General features: G+C 42.0%; 1 protein-coding gene across 1 annotated transcript in view; it reads right to left on the minus strand.

Moving 5' to 3' along the window:
- The window catches only part of LOC109870443 (rhomboid-related protein 1-like), a 69,258-nt gene that overhangs the window by 6,571 nt on the left and 41,225 nt on the right, over positions 1 to 21,462 (minus strand). Inside the window, exons 6-7 of the mRNA XM_020460953.2 lie at positions 6,248 to 6,348; positions 939 to 999 (exon numbers count right to left, since the gene is read on the minus strand). Coding sequence (XP_020316542.1) covers positions 939 to 999; positions 6,248 to 6,348 — 162 coding nt within the window. The remainder of the gene's footprint in view (positions 1 to 938; positions 1,000 to 6,247; positions 6,349 to 21,462) is intronic.

The raw sequence follows: 21,462 nt of genomic DNA on the forward strand, positions 1-21,462 counted from the left end.
AAGGCTATGTTAACAGATAGGGTTCTGGCTAAGGATAGGGCTATGATAAGGCTAAGGCTATGTTAACGGATAGGGTTCTGGCCAAGACTAGGGCTATGATAAGGCTACGGCTATGTTAACGGATAGGGTTCTGGCTAAGGATAGGGCTATGATAAGACTAAGGCTATGTTAACTGATAGGGTTCTGGCTAAGGATAGGGCTATGATAAGGCTAAGTTAACGGATAGGGTTCTGGCTAAGGATAGGGCTATGATAAGACTAAGGCTATGTTAACTGATAGGGTTCTGGCTAAGGATAGGGCTATGATAAGACTAAGGCTATGTTAACTGATAGGGTTCTGGCTAAGGATAGGGCTATGATAAGGCTAAGGCTATGTTAACGGATAGGGTTCTGGCTAAGGATAGGGCTATGATAAGGCTAATTCTATGTTAACGGATAGGGTTCTGGCTAAGGATAGGGCTATGATAAGGCTAAGGCTCAGTTAACGGATAGCTAAGGATGGCTAAGGATAGGCTAGGTTGAGGTTTAGAATCAGACGAGGGACAGATGGAGGGGACATATAGAACAGTAACGAAAGTCGTAGTGAATTGGCCCCCATGTGGGGAAAAGTCACTGCCATACAGCACGAGTACTATCATCTGAACAAAATGCAACATAACCAACATGTAACCAGAGGACCACTCATTCCTCCCAATTAACGACTGCACTAGAACAATATCTCCATTTCAGGAGGCCAATAAATCCCACTCAAGTTATAATTACCTCGCAATTAAATTATACTGTCAGCAGTTGTGTGGACATGAGGAAGGCTTAAAGTTAAGGGGTGTTATACGCACACCAATTATGTCTGGATGCAGCTATGACCATAACACCAATGGCTCTCGAGAATGAATATAGTGTGGCTATGGAATGGATATATGGATATAGTATGAAACTTACTGCACACCAGCGCCAGAATCATGCGGAGGAGCTTGTATGGACAACGCATGCCGGCCCAGTTCTGCAACACAGAGCGAAAGAGGCAAGTCAAACACAGTCAGTTCCAAAGACCTGCATATTTACAGCTTACACAGTATCTCCACCATCTCTGCATTCTGTAAGGAATGTGTGTAGACCACAGAGCGATCAGAAATCCATTTCAATACAGGCAGGATGAGAATAGGCCTACTAGACAGAGAAATAATTATACACCTGGCTGGTCTCCATTTGGTGGTTTCACCTCGCTAACGATCTATTAATCAGGGTTAAGATACCTTAACGGAGGATGAGAACGGCCCAATAAAAAGCACGTGTTCCTCCTGGGATAAAACAAAATCCTTTTGCCTCACAATAATGTATTTATTCCACAGGATGAAGAATTGCACCAATCACATCCCTCTTCACGTCTTCTGGGTCCTGGGAGAACCGGAGGGAGCAGCAGTGTTTTTCTCCATGCAGAGGAAGCCAGGCAGGCAAGATTCCTATAAACATGACTCTGCTCATTTGATTGATATGCCTGTGGGACGGCAGGGCCTCATAAAAGCGCAATAATATCACAAATAAAGGATGAGTGTTTTCCTTACTGAAGTAGGGTTTGTTTTACATGACTGTGCTCTCGGCGGAGAGAAGTGTGTCCTCCATTTTGACTGTCTCAACACCAAGGTTAGGGATTTGATTGAAGCTGTACCTCCACAGAGACAAGAGGATAATAGGGTGCTTGTAGTACAATATTCTAAAAGCTGAATACTTTTGCAGCGTCAAAAGACGCTGTCCGCTCCGAAGAGAAGTGTCTGTTTTTAGATGTCTTCATTCTTATGAGCAACGCTAATCTCGCTAATAATTTCATCCTATTATTGTCTTTAGCTTGTCGCTCAAGATTTTTTTTTTTTTTACACTATAGGTAAAGACAGTTCGACATTATTTCTATACGCTCTCCTTGAAAGTATTCCACATTCATACCACGAGCAAACTTCCATCACTAGCTTTTAGAGTCGGAGACATCTTGGGAATGCACAGTAACTGTACTTGTGTGAGCTCCGTCGTTCAGGGAGAGGAATCTGATGAGCACCACAAACATAAAAACATGGGCGACATATACACAAACGCAGAATGATTAACTTAAGGGGGCTGAATCATTTTGCACGCCCAATTTTTCAGTTTTTGATTTGTTAAAAAAGTTTGAAATATCCAATAAATGTCGTTCCACTTCATGATTGTGTCCCACTTGTTGTTGATTCTTCACAAAAAAATACAGTTTTATATCTTTATGTTTGAAGCCTGAAATGTGGCAAAAGGTCGCAAAGTTCAAGGGGGCCGAATACTTTCACAAGGCACTGTAAGTTAGAGAATTGCACACAAACATAATTTAATGATAATGCACGCACACACCCCCACAACAAATACTACAGTTTACTAAATAATTCTATAGTACCTACTATAGAATTCTGTAGCAAACTGTAGAATCCTATACTCCACACTGTAGTATCCTTCGATCGTGTAGTGCTTGCTATAGATTTTTGTAGTATACTGGAAAAGCATATACTACACACTGTACTATCCCTCGATCGTGGGGATACTAGTGGAAGTAACAAATCTAAGAAGTCATTTTGGTGTACTCTTGTTAATGTGTGTTATCTGTCAAACAAGCAAACCTAATCCTCCAAGCTTTAATGAACTTAGCTTGTTCTTTATATATGCCTCTGTACTGTTTCCCTTTAATGGGCCTGGAATCCATGTCTAAAGTTTAGGTGTTACATTTGTAATGAACATGTTATACTTTTGATTAGGTGTTGTCTGGTCCGTTGCATTGCTAAGAACTGTTGACCCAACTCAATGGGTGGCCTGCTACGAAAATGTGTGTCTTATGTTCCGGTCGAGGTGTTCCCCTAATTTAACAGTAACTAACGTCGTCTGGTAGCTGGGAAATTTTAGCTAACCCTAGTCAGCAGGTGTTTTTGATGTATTATTTGATTTATTAGGATTCCCATTAGCCCACGCCAATGGCGACAGCTAGTCTTACTGGGTTCCGACACATAACGAAAAATACACCACCGTTCAAAAGTGTGTGGTCTCTTAGAAATGTCCTTGTTTTTGAAAGAAAAGCACATTCTTTTGTCCATTAAAAGAACATCAAATTGATCAGAAATACAGTGTAGACATGGTTAATGTTGTAAATGACTATTGTAGCTGGAAACGGCTGATTTTTTTATGGAATGGAGGATGGTTGCCACCGTTGATATAAAATATTGCGACATAAGAGTATTTGGTTTTCCTTGTAAAATTATTCCCTCAGTCAATGAATCAGGGATCAAATGAATAAGGTTGGCTACTTCAAAGTGAGGTACACTACATTACCAAAAGTATGTGGACACCGTCTTGTCTAACATCTCACTACAAAATCATAGGCATTAATATGCAGTTGGTCCCCCCTTTGCTGCTATAAAAGCCTCCACCCTTCTGGAAAGGCTTTCCAATAGATGTTGGAACATTGCATTTAGGCTCCCGAGTGGCGCAGCGGTCTAAAGCACTGCATTGCAGTGCAAGAGGTGTCACTACAGACCCTGGATCGATCCCGGGCTGTACCACAACCGGACGTGGGGTCCCATAGGGCAGTGCACAGTTTGCCCAGCGTCGTCCTGGTTAGGGTTTGGCCAGTGTAGGCCGTCATTGTAAATAAGAATTTGTTCTTAACTGACTTGCCTAGTTAAATAAAGTTTAAATACAATTAAAATTGCTGCGAGGACTTGCTTCCATTCAGCCACAAGAGCACTAGTGAGATCGGGCACTGATGTTGTGCGATTAGGCCTTCCAATTCATCCCAAAGGTGTTCGATGGGGTTGAGGTCAGGGCTCTGTGCAGTCCAGTCAAGTTCTACCACACTGATCTCGACAAACCATTTCTGTATGGACCTCTGTATGGACAACTGTTGCCACAAAGTTGGAAGCACAGAATCATCTAGAATGTCATTGTACGCTGTAGCGTTAAGATTTCCCGTCACTGGAACTAAGGGGCCTAGCCCGAACCAGGAAAAACAGCCCCGGACCATTATTTCTCATCCACCAAACTTTACAGTTGGCACTATGCACTGGGGCAGGTAGCATTCTCCTGGCATCTGCCAAACCCAGATTCGTCTGTCGGACTAGCAGATGGTGAAGCATGATTCATCACTCCAGAGAACCTGTTTCCACTTAGCTATTTAGTTAGTCTGTTGTCTGTCAGTATTTAATACCTGCTGCTGAAATGTCGCATTCTCTCTCCTCGGGCAATGGCACGCACGCACGCACGCACAGGTCATTCTGATAATGGCTGATATGTTGATTTGTAAGTGATTGTTAATCTTTAAAAGTGTGCCTTCATGAATTACATTAACAAAAATGATGAAGCTAATTTCCATGACCTTACAAATTTACTAATTTCACAACTTGGAACAGCGTATTATGCACATTCATTTTGGTGCATTTTCAATCGAACAGCCTACTATCACGCAGATTCACAGACTAGCGGCAAATAAACGTGAACAAAGAGGAATCAGAAAATGAATGCCCACTCTCCATTGCTAGTCAATGCAGATCCCGCCTTTGAGCAACCTTTTTTGCCTCCATGTGTGAATCTGGGCCGGTGATAGGGTACTTTATAGTGGAGCCGGAATGCCGGTAAGGCGCGCTGGAGAGTTCCAGCCCAAGTCAAGCACTGCCTGTCTGCAAAAACTCCACAGTGAATTCTATAGTATACTACAATCATGTCCGCAAAAACACTACAGTGAATTCTATAGTATACTACAATCATGTCCGCAAAAACACTACAGTGAATTCTATAGTATATACATAAAGCAATGCTGCAGTATTTAGACCAGTTTACTATAGTATTTTTTTTCCATACACACACACCCACAATGGGGTGAATAAAACTGAACGTTTTTCTCACTTAACTTTGGATGAGTAGATGAAAAAAGTTTTCTATAAAATATAAGAGCAACATACATAAAAAGTAAATGCTGGGGAGGTGCAGATTTCTTGTTCAGTCTGAACTTTAATGAAGAGGCATTCGGACGATTTAACAGGAAATTACCTAGATAATTTTGATGGCTTTGACAGCAGTGAGTCAAAACCTCAGTTTAATCGTCTCATCCACATAACCAATGATACAAGCCTTCAGACGGACAGATGAGGTCTACTGGGGTAAAAAGACCTGAGACACAAACGAGTCAAAACTAATTTTCATTTTGAAAACATCAGAAAAAAAATACAAAATCAATAGTACAAGACGTAATAATGAGTCAACTATTGTGTGACCGGTGGGTTAGTTGCCGGGAGCAGGGACCAAAGTTTAAACTCTTTGCTCTGGGGCTGCTGATGCATTTTGAGTTAGACTTTTGTTGGCGTGTCTTTTGCCCCTAGTAAAAGGCCTACTCTACTTAAGAGTGATTCATCAGCTCTTACACAGCCTTGAGTCCACTGACAGAATGTGATGAGACATCACACATCCAGACCCACTGATCCTGACGTTCACACACACACATACACACACAAACACTGTGATCACACATTTGATGTTTTCTGTTGCAGGGACATTTGGCAGAGCAGTCATCCAGAGAGTAGTGAGGAACAGATTGACTTTAATATTCCCATATGCATCGGATTTGGCTCTAAATAGAGAGGAAATAAGAATACATTACAAAGGAAAACAATGAATAACAGATTAAGGGTGGAATAAAAACATCCTTTGTTGGAAAAGGAGTGGAGAGTAGCTAAGGTGTATTCAAGTCAAGTCAATAGTCTATGCACCCACTACAGAGGGCCTTTCTGACAATTCTGGAATATTTAATGGCGCTTATCCAAAAAAGCACTTCTTAGTCAGTTATAAAAAGTCCTTATCTCATCATATTGATAGGGACCACAGGATGGGGAGCACAGCGCATTATTATGGCTGAAACGGCGCAAATGGAATGGAAACCATGTGTTTTATACCATTCCACTCCAGCTATTACTGCGAGCCCAGTTAAGGTGCCATCAATCTCCTGTGATTAGGTACCCCCTCTCTATCTGCACTCGTGGGCATGGAACACTTAGTAAAACTCATCGGTTCCATTGAAGATCCCACTCACCCCCGCAGAGCTTCAGGATGACGGCAAGCACAGCGGTCTATCTAAACACGTAAAAACAGGAGGATGTTGTGTGGAGGAGCTCTCTCCAAGGGGATGGCTCTGACATTTTGTCTCCATTGATACTGTTATCAAGCGTAACAACGGGGGCAATAATGACGGCAGTTACCATGACGACGTTGGCCAGATGCGCCGAGCACAGAGCATAGACCCCGCCGGAGCCCCCCACCACTGGAGCACGCATGTCTGTGATGGACACCGTCAAGGACCCTGAAGAGAGAGAGAGAGAGAGAGAGATGGAGAGAGAAAGAGGGGAGGGAGAGAAGGAGGCAGAGAAAGATGGCGGGAGAGCGAGAAGACGTTCAGAAAGAGAGAAAGCGTGAGTGAAAGAGGAACATGTTGGGGGGAGGGAGGGAAAAAGAAGAAGAGAGGGTTAGGTTACTCATCAAACAGCCGTTTCAGTCACCTTTCTTCCAACATCACCCAGAAACCAAAATAACACATCCCGTCTGTCTGTCTGGCATGAGTCGACTTGCCCTCTTTACGCCCACATACTGTGCACATGCTTAAACTGTAGTGCAGGTCCCAGCACCACCACCAGGCCCATAAAATAGAACAGTCGTGTTAAACAGAACAGAACATAGTCATAAAATGTCATTTTATATACTTGGACACATATTAACCTCATGGGCAGCTACAAAGACCATAATCTACACATTACACGGAGCCCATAAGAGGGTTTCTTTATGATGTTGTCGTGCTATAATGCCACAATACCATGAAGTCCTCTTGATCCCATGCATATTATACTGAAACTTTGAGCATTGGCTTTTGATACATTCTCTGTCACAAATGACTGAAATTTTTATAGAAAGAAGTAGAGTAGAATTGAATTAGATTTGTGATTTCTTTCGGATGCTAAAGAAAACTGTCAATGAATGCCCAACACCAATGAATGACCTTATACAACATTTAATATGACAACAAAAGCCTAGTATGACTACTCTGGAAGATAAATGTAATTGGGTTCCCAAAATAGACATGCTACTCAGACCAGTCAGCTGGATGATTTCATCAATTCTGTATAAGACTGGCTGTAATTCATGAGAAAAGTCTAATCAGAAATATGCATAGCATGGCTATGGGCCAATTCCTTTGCAAGACTGAACTTAAAACGATTGGTTAATTTAAGGTGATTCAGACAATGGCAAACTAAATGATGGGGCAAACAGCTAATGTGACCAGACAAAGACTGGAGTGGAAAAATGTAGTACAATGAAGTACCTCTACAGTTGAACTATATTTATATGTGATTATATGCGTAGCAGGTACTGTCTAGTTGTGCAGGAAACAAATTGTCACAGCACTTACAGCAGGAATTTTTATGAAAACCTCCCTTCACTCTAATTATTGTCTCAAATCACGCAGTGAAACTTAAGTGCTTTGTCGAAAAACGTGTTTTCAAGTCTGCAACTGTGCAAGTCATAAAGATATAGCAATCATTCTACAACGTGTCACACTGTTGTTCTACTGACAATCTACCGACAATCACCATGTAATATATAGTTTTAGTGATACTCGCTATGAAGTAGAAAATAATCTTAAGAAGTAAATTACAGTGGCAGTTGCTCACAAGGACACCATCAGCCATCGTTAAGTATGCAAATGAGCAGATAACAGAAATGAAAAAGGGCTGATTAAACAAAAGTAACTTTTTAAATTAAAGCAGGGGTGTGCCGGCATTCTGATCTCAGATCTATAACACATGTTCCATTGGTATTCTGTGTGTGCGCGCAGAGAGACCACAGAGAGTTAGAACAGCTCCTTAAAGAGTGCCATGTCAAGCCTGTGGTGGTGATCATCATCTGATGACAAATGGTAATCGGAGTGAGTTTCCTGAGTCATTTATCCCCCCGACACTCACACGTCCATTTTACATAGATTTATGGAAGATACAAGGCTTGATGAAGTGGGTGCAGCAGCTCAAGACTTGTACAGATCCATGGGGCCTCATTTTTAGTGGTTCCAAGAAATTGCAATTACACACGGAGTGGCATATGTGCTCTCTGATCTCTTTAAAGTCAAGAAAAAACAGAATTGGAGCAACTTTCCCACAGACTAAATTGACCAGATTTTTTAAATGAACATCTGGGGAAAAACATTGGGCTGCGTGAAAATTCTAATTCTATGGTGTGGAACTACAAACTATACATTTTTGCTTTTGTCCTTTCAAACAGTGTTATTAATTATCATACAGAAATGGATTCCCCCTCCACATTTTTCTTAGCCTACATTTAATAATTTCTGAATCCCCCAAGTTTGTAACCTATGCTGAAACAGTTTCTGGCAGTGGTTCATGTTCTGGTTACAATGTATTAATGATCAAATGTCCTCATAAAAGGTTTGCAGCTTCAAATGAGTTTGGAACAGGGATAGACAACATTTGTACATGTACAGTGAAATCAGAAAGTATTCAGACCCCTTGACTTTTTCAACATAGAGCCTTATTCTAAAATGGATAAAAATATTTTTTCCTCACCTCAATCTACGCAATACCCCGTAATGAGAATATATATATATTTTTAAATACCTGAAATATCACATTTACATAAATATTCAGAGCCTTTACACAGTACTTTATTGAAGCACCTTCGCCATCGATTACAGCCTCAAGTCTTCCTGGGTATGATGCTACAAGCTTGGCACACCTGTATTTGGGGAGTTTCTCCCATTCTTCTCTGCAGATCCTCTCAAGCTCTGTCAGGTTGGACAGGGAGCGTTGCTGCACAGCTATTTTCAGGTCTCTCCAGAGATGTTCCATCGGGTTCAAGTCAGGACTCTGGCTGGGCCACTCAACGACATTCAGAGACTTGTCCCGAAGCCACTCCTTCTGTCTTTGCTGCGTGCTTAGGGTCGTTGTCCTGTTGGAAGTCAATAGAACCTTCGCCCCAGTCTGAGGTTCTGAGCACTCTGGAGCAGGATTTCACCAAGGATTGCTGTACTTTTCTCCTTTCATCTTTCCCTTGATCCTGACTAGTATCCCAGTCATTGACGCTGAAAAACATCCCCACAGCATGATGCTGCCACCACCATGGTTCACCGTAGAGATAGTGCCAGTTTTCTTCCAGACGTGACGCTTTGCTTTCAGGACAAAGAGTTCTAGCTTGGTTTCATCAGACCAGAGAATCTTGTTTCTCATGGTCTGAGAGTCCAAGCAGGCTGTCATGTGCCTTTTACTGAGGAGTGGCTTCCGTCTGGCCACTCTACCATATAGACCTGATTGGTGGAGTGCTGCAGATAGTCCTTTTGGAAGGTTCTCCCATCTCCAAAGAGGAACTCTGTCAGAGTGACCATCAGCTTATTGGTCACCTCCCTAACCAAGGCCACTGTGTTCTTGGGGACCTTCAATGCTACATCATTCTTTTGGTACCTTTCCCCAGATCTGTGCCTCGACACAATCCTGTAATCGGAGCTCTATGGACAATTCCTTCAACCTCATGGCTTGGTTTTTGGTCTGACATGCACTGTCAACTGTGGGACCATATACAGTGCCTTGCGAAAGTATTCGGCCCCCTTGAACTTTGCGACCTTTTGCCACATTTCAGGCTTCAAACATAAAGATATAAAACTGTATTTTTTTGTGAAGAATCAACAACAAGTGGCACACAATCATGAAGTTGAACGACATTTATTGGATATTTCAGACTGTTTTAACAAATCAAAAACTGAAAAATTGGGCGTGCAAAATGATTCAGCCACTTTACTTTCAGTGCAGCAAACTCTCTCCAGAAGTTCAGTGAGGATCTCTGAATGATCCAATGTTGACCTAAATGACTAATGATGATAAATACAATCCACCTGTGTGTAATCAAGTCTCCGTATAAATGCACCTGCACTGTGATAGTCTCAGAGGTCCGCTAAAAGCGCAGAGAGCATCATGAAGAACAAGGAACACACCAGGCAGGTCCGAGATACTGTTGTGAAGAAGTTTAAAGCCGGATTTGGATACAAAAAGATTTCCCAAGCTTTAAACATCCCAAGGAGCACTGTGCAAGCGATAATATTGAAATGGAAGGAGTATCAGACCACTGCAAATGTACCAAGACCTGGCCGTCCCTCTAAACTTTCACCTCATACAAGGAGAAGACTGATCAGAGATTCAGCCAAGAGGCCCATGATCACTCTGGATGAACTGCAGAGATCTACAGCTGAGGTGGGAGACTCTGTCCATAGGACAACAATCAGACGTATATTGCACAAATCTGGCCTTTATGGAAGAGTGGCAAGAAGAAAGCCATTTCTTAAAGATATCCTTTAAAAGTGTCGTTTAAAGTTTACCACAAGCCACCTGGGAGACACACCAAACATGTGGAAGAAGGTGCTCTGGTCAGATGAAACCAAAATTTAACTTTTTGGCAACAATGCAAAACGTTATGTTTGGCGTAAAAGCAACACAGCCCATCACCCTGAACACACCATCCCCACTGTCAAACATGGTGGTGGCAGCATTATGGTTTGGGCCTGCTTTTCTTCAGCAGGGACAGGGAAGATGGTTAAAATTGATGGGAAGATGGATGGAGCCAAATACAGGACCATTCTGGAAGAAAACCTGATGGAGTCTGCAAAAGACCTGAGACTGGGACGGAGATTTGTCTTCCAACAAGACAATAATCCAAAACATAAAGCAAAATCTACAATGCAATGGTTCAAAAATAAACATATCCAGGTGTTAGAATGGCCAAGTCAAAGTCCAGACCTGAATCCAATCGAACTGAAAACTGCTGTTCACAAATGCTCTCCATCCAACCTCACTGAGCTCGAGCTGTTTTGCAAGGAGGGGAGGAATGGGGAAAAAATTCAGTCTCTCGATGTGCAAAACTGATAGAGACATACCCCAAGCGACTTACAGCTGTAATCGCAGCAAAAGGTGGCGCTACAAAGTACTAACTTAAGGGGGCTGAATAATTTTGCACGCCCAATGTTTCAGTTTTTGATTTGTTAAAAAAGTTTGAAATATCCAATAAATGTCGTTCCACTTCATGATTGTGTCCCACTTGTTGTTGATTCTTCACAAAAAAATACAGTTTTATATCTTTATGTTTGAAGCCTGAAATGTGGCAAAAGGTCGCAAAGTTCAAGGGGGCCGAATACTTTCGCAAGGCACTGTATAGACAGGTATGTGCCTTTCCAAATCATGTCCAATCAATTTAAAATTACCACAGGTGTAGAAACGTCTCAATTATGATCAATGGAAACAGGATGCACCTCGGCTCAATTTCGAGTCTCATAGCAAATGGTCTGAATAAGTTATTTGTTTTACATTTTGTTATACCTTTGCAAACATTTCTAAAAACCTGTTTTCGCTTTGTCATTATGGGTCTTGTGCGTAGATGAGGGGAAAAAACATTCAATCCATTTTAGAATAAGGCTGTAATAGAACAAAATGTGATAAAAGTCAGGGGGGCTGAATACTTTCCAAATGAACTGTAAATCCGTTTGACTATTGAAATTTCAGCTGCGATTTAACTTCAGAGTTACCTTATTCTTTCTGATTGCTGAATCAGGGACATTTCCAGAGAAGCCTCCCCAATAAAAATCGGGGACGTAGGTCACCCTAACAACGACTACTCTCAGATGTTTTTAGGTCTTCCTCAAAGCCCCAAAAACATGAAGTCAATGCGGTTCAATTATAACTCCAATACAGCATTTATCGAATGTGGAGATTTCTCCATAGAAATCCCTCCCACACTTTTTCAAGTTGAGACTAGCTGGATGTGAAGCTTTGATGTTTATTTGAAGTGAAAAAGTGAATTCACAGAACAAATGCATGAGTTTCCATGAAACACAGCACAGAGAGCAGTCCTGACGTTGTACTGCAGCTAAACTGGCATGCTGTCATAACATAAGTGTTTATAGCGACCAGAGCAGTTACAACGCCATGGCTACATCCCAGTAAGCTGCCACCTGACACTAGTCGCTGATGGGCCACTCCATCTGTAGTTAAGTGGGGGGAGCAGGGAGAAAGGGGAAGCAAAGGAGTCCGTGGGGATGACAGAAGTATTTCACACAGCTCCCTCTTTCTGCTAGCACAGCTCTGGTTAAAAGGCTTCGGATAAATGAACCAGGGCCTGTCATCTGGGCTCTCCTTACAGGGAATTGGAGACGTAGGGATATCTCACTCAGCAGGAGCCCAGAGGTGAGGTCTCAGATGATTTTTTTTCTGTGTGGAGATGGCAGTTTACCGTTCAAGCACAGATTTATTTGTTGGGACGATTTTCTAAGCATCATCAAGTTTACCCCCCCCCGCTCTTTGTATGTGTGTGTGTGCAGTGTGTGTTTACAGTACGAATCATCTTGTTATGTTTAGAAAGTGCATTTTTACCATATATATATATATATATATATATACTGAACTGTCTCTGGTTCTGCCTGTCAAACTAAACCAAGCAGCACAGCAGTGATGTTAGCAGATTATGCCTCTAAGCAATGGCTAGCCATGCACATTTGAGTTATCATGGATAAGGTTCTGATGTGGGAAGGGGACACTGATCCAAGACCAGTGCTGACTGCCTAAGGCTACATTTCTCTTGAGTCACTCCAACTGGCAGCTACAGAAGAGAACAAAAGATGATACAATAAAAATCATTCTACTCTTAAGAGGGGAGAAAAACATGGCAAATCTAGCTGCCTCTGCATCCACCTCAGTGCTTTCAGAGCAAACATGTTTAGTGTTTTCAAAAGGATAGCTGCCTTACAGAGTAGTTCTATAGCACAACAGGCTTAAGTATTGTTGTCTCGTTACACATTTGAGGTGATTTTGGACATATCATTTGGCTAACAGATGTAGGATTTTCAACCTATTTTTTAATTATATTATTTGACCCAAACGGTTAGGACAGCCAAGGACACCAATGGACTGATTGACCCAGAGCACTGACATGCACTGAGCAGCATTTCCTGATTGGTGAGTCAATAAGTGAATCAGGAAGGGACTCTGCAAGGACAATTAGTGGTGATTTATTAATGTGATTCACACACTTCATGAGACAGTGCTCAGTGCTTCCATTCCTTCTAGGTTGATAGCCCACTGTGAAAGGAAGGATAGGCTTTTTATTTTGCCAGCGCCCTCAAGTCACAGAAAAGAGATGACCGTGTCTGATATCTGATCCCACATAATTTGCCATTAACCAGACTGCATATTTAAAAAATATTTTTTGATAATCCTACATTGTGTCTACTTCTATGAAATTACACTAGTTGCATACATTAAATCAATACCAACAGTTCAAATGTACTACACTGTACTTTGCCTCAGCTTTAAACCAAATTCAGGTGCTTTAAACCAAACTCAGAGCTCTGAAAGTCTCCCCGTCAGAGCTCTTTTCAATAAAGGCTATTTCAATCCTATCAGAGAATTGCTTAGTTTGAGTTCTTGTTGCCCTATTTGTACATGCCCATCTAACACATTTGGATCATTGTAAGTTGTGTGAAAGTACGTTTTTGGTTTCCCGACTGGTAAAACTCTACAAACGTTTTTATACGGAGCTAGCATGCCATGTTAGTTTTTTTTACTCATACAAAGCTGTTCATATCAGTCTATTCAAATAGACCTCATTTAGAAAGGAAACAAGCACTCATTAAGATCAGGTGTGCACAATTAGTGGGCTAACACACCTGAACACACTTGACAAGATAGGATAGAGAGAGTTTTGTTAACACTGTTTTTAATAACATTCTTAAAACGCTCTTTAAATGTTACACGTTTTTTTCTGGAAAGTTCTAATGTTCTGAAAATGGAATGTATGTTTAAATTAATATTCTTAGAATGTTCTCTGAACGTTATTAAAGTTGTAGTTTTTATTCATCCACGCTGCCCTCAAACCAATGCACTGTTTTTATTTTTGGCTGTTCCAACTTGTCAATTTCAAATGATTTTCTAACAAGTTTTGAATTTCTAAAGAACATTTTGAATTGCGGTGTGTTCAGCCTCCTCATTAATTCACATAAAAGTAGGACTTTTTACATTTGCGGACAACAATTTTTTTTTGGGGGGGGGGGGATTTCTGATCCGGACAAAATTCCCCAAGCACTTCCCAATTGTTTGTGCAGTTCAAGTCTGCAGACATTTGCGCATCTCCCGTCAGAACAAGATCTGCACACACGTGTTCACATTTTCCATCTAATTTATTTTTTATTTCACCTTTATTTAACCAGGTAGGCAAGTTGAGAACACGTTCTCATTTACAATTGCGACCTGGCCAAGATAAAGCAAAGCAGTTCGACACATACAACGACACAGAGTTGCACATGGAGTAAAACAAACATACAGTCAATAATACAGTATAAACAAGTCTATATACAATGTGAGCAAATGAGGTGAGATAAGGGAGGTAAAGGCAAAAAAGGCCATGGTGATAAAGTAAATACAATATAGCAAGTAAAACACTGGAATGGTAGATTTGCAGTGGAAGAATGTGCAAAGTAGAAATAAAAATAATGGGGTGCAAAGGAGCAAAATAAATAAATAAAATAAATACAGTTGGGAAAGAGGTAGTTGTTTGGGCTAAATTATAGGTGGGCTATGTACAGGTGCAGTAATCTGTGAGCTGCTCTGACAGTTGGTGCTTAAAGCTAGTGAGGGAGATAAGTGTTTCCAGTTTTAGAGATTTTTGTAGTTTGTTCCAGTCATTGGCAGCAGAGAACTGGAAGGAGAGGCGGCCAAAGAAAGAATTGGTTTTGGGGGTGACCAGAGAGATATACCTGCTGGAGCGCGTGCTACAGGTGGGTGATGCTATGGTGACCAGCGAGCTGAGATAAAGGGGGACTTTACCTAGCAGGGTCTTGAAGATGACATGGAGCCAGTGGGTTTGGCGACGAGTATGAAGCGAGGGCCAGCCAACGAGAGCGTACAGGTCGCAATCGTGGGTAGCATATGGGGCTTTGGTGACAAAACAGATTGCACTGTGATAGACTGCATCCAATTTGTTGAGTAGGGTATTGGAGGCTATTTTGTAAATGACATCGCCAAAGTCGAAGATTGGTAGGATGGTCAGTTTTACAAGAGTATGTTTGGCAGCATGAGTGAAGGATGCTTTGTTGCGAAATAGGAAGCCAATTCTAGATTTAACTTTGGATTGGAGATGTTTCATGTGGGTCTGGAAGGAGAGTTTACAGTCTAACCAGACACCTAGGTATTTGTAGTTGTCCACGTATTCTAAGTCAGAGCCGTCCAGAGTAGTGATGTTGGACAGGCGGGCAGGTGCAGGCAGCAATCGGTTGAAGAGCATGCATTTAGTTTTACTTGTATTTAAGAGCAATTGGAGGCCACGGAAGGAGAGTTGTATGGCATTGAAGCTTGCCTGGAGGGTTGTTAACACAGTGTCCAAAGAAGGGCCAGAAGTATACAGAATGGTGTCGTCTGCGTATAGGTGGATCAGAGACTCACCAGCAGCAAGAGCTACATCATTGATGTATACAGAAAAGAGAGTCGGTCCAAGAATTTAACCCTGTGGCACACCCATAGAGACTGCCAGAGGTCCGGACAGCAGACCCTCCAATTTGACACACTGAACTCTATCAGAGAAGTAGTTGGTGAACCAGGCGAGGCAATCATTTGAGAAACCAAGGCTGTCGAGTCTGCCGATGAGGATGTGGTGATTGACAGAGTCGAAAGCCTTGGCCAGATCAATGAATACTGCTGAACAGTAATGTTTCTTATCGATGGCGGTTAAGATATCATTTAGGTCCTTGAGCATGGCTGAGGTGCACCCATGACCCGCTCTGAAACCAGATTGCATAGCAGAGTAGGTATGGTGAGATTCGAAATGGTCGGTAATCTGTTTGTTGACTTGGCTTTCGAAGTCCTTAGAAGGGTAGGGTAGGATAGATATAGGTCTATAGCAGTTTGGGTCAAGAGTGTCCCCCCCTTTGAAGAGGGGGATGACCACAGCTGCTTTCCAATCTTTGGGAATCTCAGACGACACGAAAGAGAGGTTGAACAGGCTAGTAATAGGGGTGGCAACAATTTCGGCAGATAATTTTAGAACGAAGGGGTCCAGATTGTCTAGCCCGGCTGATTTGTAGGGGTCCAGATTGTGCAGCTCTTTCAGAACATCAGCTGACTGGATTTGGGAGAAGGAGAAATGGGGAAGGCTTGGTCGAGTTGCTGTGGGGGGTGCAGTGCTGTTGACCGGGGTAGGAGTAGCCAGGTGGAAAGCATGGCCAGCCGTAGAAAAATGCTTATTGAAATTATAGTGGATTTATCAGTGGTGACAGTATTTCCGATCTTCAGTGCAGTGGGCAGCTGGGAGGAGGTGTTCTTATTCTCCATGGACTTTACAGTGTCCCAGAACGTTTTTGAGTTAGTGTTGCAGGAAGCAAATTTCTGCTTGAAAAAGCTAGCCTTGGCTTTTCTAACTGCCTGTGTATAATGGTTTCTAGCTTCCCTGAACAGCTGCATATCATGGGGGCTGTTCGATGCTAATGCAGAACACCATAGGATGTTTTTGTGTTGGTTAAGGGCAGTCAGGTCTGGGGAGAACCAAGGGCTATATCTGTTCCTGGTTCTAAATTTCTTGAATGGGGCATGCTTATTTAAGATGGTTAGGAAGGCATTTTTAAAAAAATAACCAGGCATCCTCTACTGACGGGATGAGATCAATATCCTTCCAGGATACCCCGGCCAGGTCGATTAGAAAGGCCTGCTCGCTGAAGTGTTTCAAGGAGCGTTTGACAGTGATGAGTGGAGGTCGTTTGACCGCTGACCCATTACAGATGCAGGCAATGAGGCAGTGATCGCTGAGATCTTGGTTGAAGACAGCAGAGGTGTATTTAGAGGGCAAGTAGGAGGGCAAGTTGGTTAGGATGATATCTATGAGGGTCTGGTGCCCGCATCACAGTCATTGTTGTTTTCATTACTAATAATAACTTTGGAAATGTGTGCATTTGAATCAAGTAAGTGCCTTATTACGTTATAATTATGTAAGTCGTGTTATGTTGTTTCTACTGTAGCTCACTGTATGTATGCATGTATGTACAGAGCATAATATATTTGTGTATATTCCTTATAACCGCGGACACGTGAGGTAACGTTACTCATTTCATAACCTTTATGGTGTTATATTCAATCGTGCTTATGTAGCTAGCAACATTCTTCTATTAGTTCTGTAAAACAATGCTAATTGTGTCAGTGAAGTATTCGCTTTGTGTTGTATTTTGAAGCTACCCTGGCCTTATGACTCCCAAGTGGCGTAGCGGTCTAAGGTACTGCATCTCAGTGCTAGAGGCGTCACTACAGACCCCCTGGTTCGAATTCAAGCTGTATCACAACCGGCTGTGATTGGGAGTCCCACAGGGCAGCGCACAATTGGCCTAGCGTCGCCCGAGTTTGGCTGGTGTAGGTCGTCGTTGTAAATAATAATTTGTTCTTAAATTACTTTCCTAGTTCAATAAATACAAAATGTATGACCATGGTTTGTTTTTGTTTGGCCTGTTCTGCTCTGCTCTGCCCCCATGTGGAGCTCAACAGTTACTGTTTCTTACACATAACACAAATTTGTGATTTTGCCAATACAATATATAATTTTTTATAGCAGTGTTTATTATGTTACTTCTTTGTAATATTGTTTTATTGCTATATCCTGATACTATATTCTAATGACTAATAATTCCTCTTTATTCTGTACTTTCAGAAACCAAACACACAAACAGCATTTGACAATATCATAACTGGAGCTGGACATCTTTGGAGCTGAAGATTGAGGCCAGTTTTTGTGTGCTAGCGTACACTCCTTAACAGTTTTACTGGATGAAAACACAGCAAGAAAACACATAGGCCAATATGTAATAGTTGTCTATTTTATTGCAGTATTGGTGGTACATTTGCAAATACTGTACCAAATCATATGTGAAGAATGCAACAAAGATGCAAAATCATCTGGCAGAGTGCATAAAGTTCCCTCAGCGCTCACAACAAGCAACCTCTGACAAAAGTCTCTCTACTTCTATTTGAGGTGAAAATGATGAAGGCGACACCTTATCGATAGCAACAGCTCATAGTCTTCCTAGAATCAGAAGTTGTTTTGACTCAATGGAGGAACGTAGTCAGAGAAATACTGATGAATGTCTTGCTCGAGCTGTGTATGCAACTGGTTCACCTCTGATGCTCACAGGCAATGTGTATTGTTAGAGATTTCTGAATGTTCTTCGCCCAGCATACACTCCTCCAACCAGACATGTTTTATCTACTCATTTGCTGGATGCAGAGTTCCACAGAGCTCAAGTGAAGGTCAAGCAAATTACAGAGAAAGCAGACTGCATTGCAATCATCTCTGATGGGTGGTTGAATGTTCGTGGGCAAGGAATAATTAACTACATCTCCACCCCTCAACCAGTATTCTACAAGAGCACAGACACAAGGGACAACAGACACACCGGTCTCTACATTGCAGTTGAGCTGAAGGCAGTCATCAATGACCTTGGACCACAGAAGGTATTTGCACTGGTGACAGACAATGCTGCGAACATGAAGGCTGCTTGGTTTAAAGTGGAGGAGTCCTACCCTCACATCACACCCATTCTCTGTGCTGCTCATGCATTGAATCTGCTCCTCAAGGACATGGCACTGAAAACAATGGATACACTACAAGAGAGCCAAGGAAATGGTTAGGTATGTGAAGGGTCATCAGGCGATAGCAGCAATCTACCTCACCAAGCAAAGTGAGAAGCATAAGAGCAACACATTGAAGCTGCCCAGCAACACCCATTGGGGTGGTGTTGTCATCATTTTGTCTCCTGGAGGGGAAGGAGTCTCTCCAAGAAATAGCTATATCAAAGTCTACCGATATGGACAGCCCCATCAAGAGGATCCTCCTGGATTAAGTATTTTGGGAGAGAGTGGTAAGCAGTCTGAAACCTATAGCAGTAGCCATTGCACCGATTGAGGGAGACAATGCTATCCTGTCTGATGTTCAGACAGCTTGCAGATGTAAGAGAAGAAATCCGTGCTGCCCTGCCCAATTCACTGTTGCTCCATGCAGAGGAAACTGCAGTTCTGAAATGCATCAAAAGCGTGAAGACTTCTGCCTGAAGCCAATACATGCCACAGTGTACATGTTGGACCCCAAGTATGCTGGCAAGAGCAACCTGTCTGGTGCAGAGATCAACAAGGCCTATGGTGTCATCACTACCGTGTCTCACCACCTTGGCCTGGATGAGGGCAAGGTTCTTGGCAGTCTGGCGAAGTGCACATCTAAGCGTTGGCAGTCGTGCCAACATATCTAATCAGCCACCTGGTGGAAGGGACTTTGTGGCTCTTTCCCCTGTTGCCTCCATCATCCTCCAAATCTCACTAACATCAGCCGCCTCAGAGCGCAAATGGTCCTTGTATTGAGAACACACACACCAAAGCACGCAACAGGCTGACCAATACAAGGGTTGAGAAATTGATGGCTTTTTGAGCCTGATAACGAGACATCCTCAACAAGGTTGGAAAGTGACAGTGAAGATGAGGCCTCAGAGTCTGATTTTCAAGAGGTGGACATTGAGGAGGTCCAGGGAGAAGATATGGAAGCCTGAGAGGAAGACAACCAAAGCTTTAGTTTCTAGACTATCATTTCACAGATGTATGTTGAAACAGTTTTTAGGAGATGTGATAGTGATCTTTCTTTTGTTGTTCAGTGAAATCATCCCATCTGAAGAGTCAACTCATTTAATTAAAGTTAAATAACTAAATAGAATTTTTTTTATTTCTATTGGAAGGGTTGAATTAATAATTTGCAATTATGTCTACTTATGATGAGGTAAAAGGTTTATGTATCTGTCTCCATATGATATGGTAAATATATCCAATGCAAAAAACATCTACATTTAATTCAATCATTTTAATTAATTTGCATATATTCCCGTTAATTCCCATATATTTCCGTTAATTCCCACGGAAGGTTTCCACCTCAAAATGTGCAACCCTTGTTGTCACCCATTTAGCGAGTTTCCCTCTCACTCCTGGCTCTCTCTTCTCCTGTAGCTCCAAGGCATAGCGATTGGTCTCCTCTACTATGTATTCCACCAGCTCCTCTGTCAGAAACAACTCGAAGCACTCTGCCTGAGATGGAAATGGCAAGAGGCTTTGCACTCCAGACTGGGACTCATCAAAGCAAACAGCAGGGCCAGGAGGGGTGAAATGGCTGGCAGCCTTCCAGCTACCACAGAACTCCTGTACTTCATCCATTGTCGGTCTGCCTCCATCACCACCAGCATCTTCAAAGGGACCTGGGACTTCGACAGTGGACAAGGGGTCCTCAGATTCAGGGTTCTTAATGGCTACAGGGTTTGGGGGCAGCTCCTCACTGTTACTGTCAGAATCTGATTCCTGACTTTCATACTCAAGACTCATTGTCAGAATTTTTTAAAATCTCCAGAATTTCCGCATTCCTGAGTTGTCTCCTTTTAAAAGACATTGCTAATGCTACAGCTTAGCTCACTAATTACATACATAAACAACAACACTGAATGTCTCAGAGTGGGAGTGAGAGCTTATGTGATTGTCTGCCTGCACGCGACACTTGTATCAATAAATCACTATCAGAAAATGTTTTGTGTGGTAATTACTTACATATTTACTGTTTTATTCACATGTTTTCAAGTACTGGTGACAAATCATGCATTCAACTTCTTGCATAGATTGTAATACTTTTTTGAAGTTTGTACTGATTATGATGAGCTAAGCTAATTCCAGCTGTGTGTGGAGCCATGTTTGTTGACATACAGCGCATTCTGGGTTTCACGTAATCGTCTGTGGGACCAAAGATGTTATAACAAAATTAGGTGAGTAAAGGTTCACTCCTTTTTCGAGAACTTCCAGAAGTGAATGGTGGGATGTGAACGATGGTAGATGACACAACCCCTTCAACATGCATACCATAAACAGACCAAACTCATCTGGTCTCCTCTTATCTTTGGTGTCTGTGAAAAAAACAAACATGACGGCGTGCAGAAACTACCAATCGGCGGTCTACTTTTGATTTCTAGAAAGTGTTTTACTCAATTATTTTGATCAATGGTGAGCTCACACGTGATGTGATTAATTATAAATAGTAATTGCTATTCGCTAATTCATATTGTAGTTTCTGTCAGCCGAGAGTTATACAAATTCGACCGCTTGTGTTATATCAATCTCTCCTGTTAGTGCTAGGACAAATGTAGCCTACATTGTTCCGGTTTGGATGATTGTGTTATCCTGTAGCTACTTCTGTGAATGTCTGAACATTGCATCCAAAAATAAACTGCTCACATTCTGGACATAACTTGGTAAGGACTGTGTTTGTGCAAAATGTTTCTGAAAAAAAACAGTGTGGCCAGCTCAAATGCTGATTGTTGCATCATACC

The sequence above is a fragment of the Oncorhynchus kisutch genome, linkage group LG25 (assembly GCF_002021735.2).
Source record: "Oncorhynchus kisutch isolate 150728-3 linkage group LG25, Okis_V2, whole genome shotgun sequence".
Classification (NCBI taxonomy): Eukaryota; Metazoa; Chordata; class Actinopteri; order Salmoniformes; family Salmonidae; genus Oncorhynchus; species Oncorhynchus kisutch.